Below are 7,803 nucleotides of genomic sequence, written 5' to 3' on the forward strand. Positions count from 1 at the left end.
GTGACGCTTCGGCTTCGACGACTTCGACCTTCGAACGTATTATAAGTATTCAAAAAGTTGTATATTAAATGTACTACATGATAAAATAAAAAAAAAAAACAATTTCGTACCATATCGTTTATATCGCCAACCGCCGCCTCGTCGTCACCAACGGCGATGCCGACGATTTCAACCTAAATGTATTTATTACACATCTTAACAATTGCGATTGGACAACACGCGGATACGGAATCTGATGGTTGTAAATAAATTGGAGACCGGCCAAACCCCGTGAACATATCAATATTGACCATCCCCCCACGAATCGATTCGGTTAGGGATTACGCGTTTGAAACAATCATAAAAACCATCAGATCCCGCGAACGCAATTATTAAAATATAGACTGAATGGAACTGTTTTACGTCCGACTGAGAGGGTCCAGCTGCTTCGGGATTGGCGACAATCACCTGAACATAATCATGAAATAAGATAATCGAATCCGGAACAACGAAATATATATGTAGCGGCTTACGGTGGGCACAGCAGTGCTAATGAGTAACCTGCGGATTGGGTTGGTACGGTAATCGTTGACAGGGTCAAAGTGCCTGGAACAAATGAAAGCGCTCCGCAAGTTTACGGCCGCCGGATCGTAACCGCACGTCGCTACGAACGCCAACCACCTCTGGGCCCTTTCGACATCGCTGGGAAATCTGTGAACGTATAATTTTAATAAGAGTGTCATCCGCGTGTAAACGCACACGTACGAACAACGGAAATAAGCCGTCGATACAAAAGTCGCGGGTTTTCAATTCGTTTAGGTTATGAGTACGTACTTGTGTAGACTGACGCCGTCGGCCACAATTGCGCTGCACAAGTAACACGCGTGTACCATTTTAAATTATTAAATTAGTCTTTAGAATATATATATATATATATATATATATATATATATGAGTTATCACTGTATATATATGTATATTAGTAGCGTAGGGAAAAACAAAAATACGAAAAATCCTTTTTTTGTGTAGTCAATACGCATAAGTGTATACATAAAAATGAAAATTTGGCTTTTCGATTGATTATAAATTTCGGATTTGTGAAATGATAACGCGACGATGCAAGTAATATCGGTAGGACGACCGAAACCGGGTCGTGGTCAGAGACACGGACGATAGAAAGTCGCGCGGTTCAAAGTTCAACTCGCGCGTGTGACGAAAAACTGCAGCGGCCGTGTTACCGCGGATTTCGCGTCGCGCGTAAAAATAATTGATTCGGCGTGGTTAGGGGCATTGACGTTTTACGAAAAACATCTTTTCTGTAAAAGCGAACGCGGACCTCGGATGGTGGCGAGCGTCTTAGGGTTCGGCTAAATAAGTGAATAGCCCTATTCGATCGCGTCACAAAAATCGGCGGCGGGATCTGATTGAACTCGGTTTAAACGCTGACGACTCTCGGAGATTATAAAGCGACGGAGTCCAAAGTCCGACTTGGGAGTGGCAAAGAATTCCCGGACTGAAAAATCTGTTAGCGTTATATCACAGTTAACGGTATAGAGAATAAAATAAAATGAAACAAGTTTTCATAAAGTGCAATATTGTGAATGTAAGCGGCGGCACCACGACGGCGCACAATTCAAAAAAAAACAAAGTTAATAAAAAGAAGCGCAAGGGTCCAAAAAGTAAGTGCGCTTATTAATTTATACTTTTTAATTAATCATGCACCCATATCGTATTGATGACGGATGATATTCGTTTTCGCAGCGTGCTGGAGGTGCAAGAGTGGTGGCCACTTGAATCGGGAATGCCCGAGTAGTTATACATAAAACTACGACTTATATCTGTGTGTTAAAAAAACGGTTTTTTTTTTTTTTTAGAACGCAAAACAGTACCACCACCTCCACCTCCACCACCACCACAACCAACACCTCCAACGATAGAAACGGAGCGACGGGCTCGCCGCAATGCGGAGGAGGAGGTCGAGCGTTTGAGGTTGCTTTTGCAAAAAACCACAACGGCGGCCTCCTCCTCCTGCACCGAGGACTGCGGCGGCGGATCGGGTGGTCTACCGGGTCAAGGTATGAAATACACACGTACAATAGAGGCAGAACTGATAAAGATTGATTTTTCAAAAAATCAAATTGTTTAATAAAATAATATGGAATAAATTTTTCGTTCAAAGCTAAGGATATTTATTTACGGTAAACCAATAATAGCTGATTAAGTAGAGTACGCGAGAGTTTATTATTAATTCTTAGTGCTGCGTTCTGCCTCTTGCATTTATTTATCTCATATTGTTACAATAGATGCATAACGATATGCGTGTTTTTTTTTTGTTTCAGAATCGAATTAAACAATTATTATATTTGTGATTAATAATATATATGAAATTAAAATAAACGTACAATTAAAAACGTGTTGTTGATTTATTTTCATGTTATCATATAGAATAATAATTACAGTGTTCGACGATTGTGAATGGGGGTAGTAAAATGTCAATTGAATAACGGTATAATTAGAAAAAAAAGTTTCACAAAAGATTATACAATAATTATGCAACATATTACAATGGTTAACAGTTAAATGGGTCCTTCTTTAAAATAAGATAAATCAAAAATGGTTAGAGTCCGTTTAAACCGTATGATAAAGGAACAGGTCGACATGTACAGCACACGACTTTCGCTCGACTATATTACATAAGATGAATTTTATTTGTAAGTTGAAAAAAAAAAAAAAAATTATATAGAATATATCGAATACGCGAAAATAAACTGTAAGCGAAATATCGAATGAGATAATCCTAACGTGTGTGTGTGTACCTTAGGTGAAATGATTAGTCTAAATAGTTAAATAATGTGGTAAAAAATTGATATTCATGATTATTATTAATTTATTTTGATTGCATGAATAAGCACACGTAATGGTATGGAATAATTGCTCGGAGCAATTAAAAAAAAAAAAATAGTTCAAAGAAAATATATATAAAAATACAAAACGATATATATATATATATATATTTATATATGCTTATGGCAAGTGCAGAAATCATTGTAGAAATGTAGAACACAACAAAAAGAAAATCACGGTTGACATATATGAGAGAAAAAAATATATTTACAGGCGAGATATTATTTGTCTCGCTGTTAAATGTTTTCGTTGTTAACATTACAAACTCGATGTAAACAAAATCTTTTCGGATTGGGGATTGATAAAATACCTCAGTGTTGTACGGCAATGGTATTTACTCTAGAGAAATCAAAGACTCGAAATCAAGCGTAAATATTTTTTAATTTAATAGTTTGATCAATGATGCATTTGTGAGTTAATTATTTGACATTAAAAATATTTTAAATTATCGACTTCGATTTTAATGTGTTTTTCCATACTGAAATAATGAGCGTTAAAAAATTTCAATGTAATTTTCCACGCAGGGAACAATAAAAATACATGTTAATTGTTACTACTGAGGGGGAGTGACATCGAAATGGTCTACTAAAAAAGATAATATCGAAGTACGGTTGATAGAAGTCTACTGGCGTTTTCGATGAGCTCCAAAAGAGAATCATCTGATTGGCAGGCCGAGCCAATATCGAAGCAGTTCCCAGGATCTGAAAATTACAAAATCATATATTAATCAATACTGTCATTACCATGATCATGTAAACGATTTTAAAATTATAACATAATTATTGCAATAGCTGTGAAATCGTCAATCGGGGGACTTTCAATAACAAATAATCATAGAGGATACCACAAATATAAACGTAGTACACGCAAACAAAAAACTGATTAAAAAAAAAAAAAAAAAGTATATAAATGTAAATATATATATGTATTGTATAAACTGATGAAAAACATATTGCAGCAATAAATGAAATATAAATCGAACTAATGATTAAAATATGCAAAGTAAATCGATTAAAATGTATAAAGAAGAACTCTATTTTGAGATACTCGAGAACACCACAAAGACGTTCATGAGTGTGAATAAATAAACATGACAACAAAAATTAAAAATGTATGATTAATTTAGTTCAATATACAACACATGGTGTAGTCACCAATAGATAAAACACTGACTGACTAATTTTAATTAACAAATGAAAATGAATTACCCGCGTAATAAATCCGTTATCCATTAGAACCACCACTTTTGGCCAACAGGCCGATCCATTATTGAAGCATTCTTCAGGATACACCAAACTCCTAAATATTACAAAATCAAATTAATCAATACTGCCTTTACCGTAATAATAATTATATATATACAATATTATTATTACAAATGCTGCGAAATTGTCAATAAAACATTTCAATAAGAAATATTCATTTAAAAAAAAATCAATACATGTATATATGTGGGAAAATGCAAACAGGCAATTACAGGAACAGAGCGAAGACGCAATACTATTATTTAATTTATATATTTATAAATTAATACACAAAAACTCTATTAAATGTTAACAAACAAAAATAACACATATATTTAATTACACACGAAAACTCTATATAAAATATTCACACAACACAAAAATATTATATAAAACAGAATACACTTATAAACTAAAGAATATACATAGAGACACGTCTTAGCCGACTCACGACTTGACTTAATCTCCCTCTATGTACTTGATACCACTATCTATCTCCAGACCCTGGAAGTGGTGCCATCTAGATACCAATAGTACCCACATATATATATATATATATATATAAAGAGAGAGAGAGAAAATATAGTATAGACTGATGTAGCACACATTGCAACAATAAACAAAATACAAATCAACATATGCCAAGAAAATTAATTTAAATGTAAAAAGATGAACTCTACTCTGAGAAAAGTAAATAAAAATAAATTTTTTTTTGACAAAAGAATTACCCGTGCAATAAATCTAAAACCATAATAGAAGCCATCACCATAATAGAACTACAATATATTATTACTACAATTGCTATGAAATTGTTAAAAAAACATTTCAATAAGAAATAATCTTAATGGTATTCACAAATATAATAAAAAAAATATATTTAAATAGAGAGAGAGAATATATAGACCGATGTAGCACAAATTGCACCAATAAAGAAATACAAATCCACATAATGATTAACGTATGCTAAAGAAATGGATTAAAATGCAAAAGGATGAACTCTATTTTAAGAAAAGCCAATAGCATTAAATTTTTTTTAACAAATGAAAATGAATTACCTTTGTAATAAATTTAATAGCGATGACTGCCATCAATCTCTAGCTTAGTTATAGTGGCACAACAGATACCGTCTAAAAATTACAAAAACAAATTAAATTAATATAGCCATTACCATAATATAATAATAATAATAATATTACTACAATATTATTATTGCAATTGTTATGAAATTGTCAATAACACATTAGAATAAGAAAAAAAATCAAAAAGAGTATGACAAATATATAAATGTAGTACTTGCAAACAAAAATTTAAAAAAAAAATGTATATATATACATATGGAGAGAGAGAGATATATATAGAGGAAGAGATTATATAGACCGATGTAGCACGAATTGCACCAATGAATGAAATACAAATCGACCTAATGATTAACATATGCTAAATGAATTGATTAAAATGTAAAAAGATGAACTCTATTTTAAAAAAAGTCAATAGAACTAAATTTCTTTTAACAAATGAAAATGAATTACCGGTGCAATAAATCCAATAACGATGACTGCCATGAATCTCTAGCTCAGTCGTTATCCTGGAACCACAATGGGGTAGCACAGTCTAAAAATTACAAAAACAAATTAAAATTTAATACAGCCATTACCATAATATATTATATAATCTACAATATTTTTATTGTAATTGCTGTGAAAAAATAATAGTAATAAAAAATGTATATATATATATATATATATATTGTATTGTATAGACTGATGTAGTAGTACATATTGCACACCAATAAATGAAACACAAATCAAACTAATGATTAAAATATGCAAAGTAAATCGATTAAAACGTATAAAGATGAACTCTATTTTAAAATAGAGTTCATCTTAAATCATAAAGGAAGTCACAATTATAAATATAGTATTTGCAAACAAAAAATTAATTAAAAAAAAAGTACATATTTGTATGTTGCATATTACTACATATTGCACACCAATAAAGAAATACAAATCGACCTAATGATTAACATATGCTAAATAAATTGATTAAAATGCAAAAGGATGAACTCTATTTTAAGAAAAGTCAATAGTAATAAATTTTTTTTAACAAATGAAAATTAATTACCGGTGCAATAAATCCAATAACGATGACTGCCATGAATATCTAGCTCAGTCTTTATCCTGGAACCACAATGGGGTAGCACAGTCTAAAAATTACAAAAACAAATTAAAATTTAATACAGCCATTACCATAATATATTATATAATCTACAATATTTTTATTATAATTGCTGTGTTAAAATAATATAAATGATATACAAATCAAACTAATGATTAAAATATGCAAAGTAAATCGATTAAAACGTATAAAGATGAACTCTATTTTAAGATAGAGTTCATCTTAAATCATAAAGGAAGTCACAATTATAAATATAGTATTTGCAAACAAANATCACAATTATAAATGTAGTATTTGCAAACAAAAAATTAATTAAAAAAAAAGTACATATTTGTATGTTGCACATTACTACATATTGCACACCAATAAAGAAATACAAATCAACCTAATGATTAACATATGCTAAATAAATTGATTAAAATGCAAAAGGATGAACTCTATTTTAAGAAAAGTCAATAGCAATAATTTTTTTTTAAAGAAATTAAAACGAATTACCCTTGTAATAATTTCAAATGAAAAAGAAAAAAAAAGTTTTTTTTAATTTTTGTGGAATTTAACAAATTTATACTTTAAAAAAAATCAAATTTTTTCGTTTTTTTCTCTAGTTTTCTCGTTTAAAGAGATTAACTAAAAATTACACGTTAATCCATACATGTGGCTTGTAGAGAAAGTCATTAGCTACACTATGAAAAAAAAAAATTTTGCGCTCGATAATATTTGAACTGTACATACTGCATTTACCTAGAATAAACGAGTATTTCCCTAAAAATCGTATGTTTTACAGGATTTTTACTCTATAAATAAATACATATATTTTATTTTATTTGTTTACTAGAGATTGCCATTAATTCTCAATATATTAAAGGAAATATTACACACTTAAGTAACAATATAGTGTCTGATATTACTAAAGATATCAAAAACCGTGTATGGTATCATTAAAAATTGATGGTGTTTCACGGCATAGCCGATCTTTTCTGGGCATTAATGTTCAATACATGTCTTGTGATTCAATGCAGTTGCAAATAAAAACATTAAGTATTTCTGAAGTATTAGGTGGTCATACAGCAGAAAATCTTAAGTTAATGGTATTGACCATTAATATAAATGATATATATTTTCTAAAAAAAGATTTTATACGATCATAGGTATTTGATGTCCTCAATAAATATGGATTAAATAAAAACCAAATATATTCTATAACAATTGACAATGCTCGAAATATGATTAAATTGACTGATTTAATAGCTGAGCACGAGGAAAACATTGACAATGGTAATTAATTTTTGTATAGCATGAACTGGAAAATTTGTATACATTGTTAAGTCCAAAGTCAACATTTTTATTATTAATTTTTATTAATAAATAAAATTTTATTAATTTAAAAAAAAAAACATCAATAGTTAAATTTATTGAATCATTTTAGCTTCGATGCGAAGCTGAGAAGGTATTGGTTTTACTAAGATGTGTTTTTTTTTTTTTTTTTTTTTTTTTTTTTTTT

At 30.2% G+C, this 7,803-nt stretch overlaps 1 protein-coding gene, 1 long non-coding RNA gene and 1 pseudogene across 3 annotated transcripts; 2 read left to right on the top strand and 1 right to left on the bottom strand.

Annotated features, from left to right (window-relative positions):
• Positions 1-1,395: 1,395 nt before the first annotated feature.
• LOC126909118 (uncharacterized) lies at positions 1,396-2,372 on the top strand. 2 transcript variants are annotated; one of them, XM_050691511.1, is made up of 4 exons: positions 1,396-1,658; positions 1,741-1,788; positions 1,854-2,054; positions 2,319-2,372. In XM_050691511.1, the coding sequence occupies exons 1-4, from the start codon at positions 1,547-1,549 to the stop codon at positions 2,327-2,329; spliced, it is 372 nt and encodes a 123-aa protein (XP_050547468.1). In that variant the 5' UTR covers positions 1,396-1,546; the 3' UTR covers positions 2,330-2,372. The 2 variants fall into 2 exon arrangements, 1 of the variants encoding a protein (XP_050547468.1); XR_007704930.1 differs by lacking the exons at positions 1,741-1,788; positions 2,319-2,372 and having other exon boundaries at positions 1,854-2,295.
• An 11-nt stretch (positions 2,373-2,383) lies between these two features.
• LOC126909119 (uncharacterized) lies at positions 2,384-6,388 on the bottom strand. Its single transcript, XR_007704931.1, has 5 exons — positions 6,249-6,388; positions 5,657-5,738; positions 5,183-5,254; positions 4,092-4,182; positions 2,384-3,584 (listed from the first exon to the last, which is right to left on the bottom strand). It is a non-coding gene; the product is annotated as an uncharacterized LOC126909119 (long non-coding RNA).
• Positions 6,389-6,464: 76 nt separating this feature from the next.
• The window catches only part of LOC126909120 (zinc finger BED domain-containing protein 4-like), a 4,353-nt pseudogene continuing 3,014 nt past the window's right edge, over positions 6,465-7,803 (top strand).

The sequence above is a fragment of the Daktulosphaira vitifoliae genome, unplaced genomic scaffold (assembly GCF_025091365.1).
Source record: "Daktulosphaira vitifoliae isolate Bord-2020 unplaced genomic scaffold, ASM2509136v1 Scaffold_128, whole genome shotgun sequence".
Lineage (NCBI taxonomy): Eukaryota > Metazoa > Arthropoda > Insecta > Hemiptera > Phylloxeridae > Daktulosphaira > Daktulosphaira vitifoliae.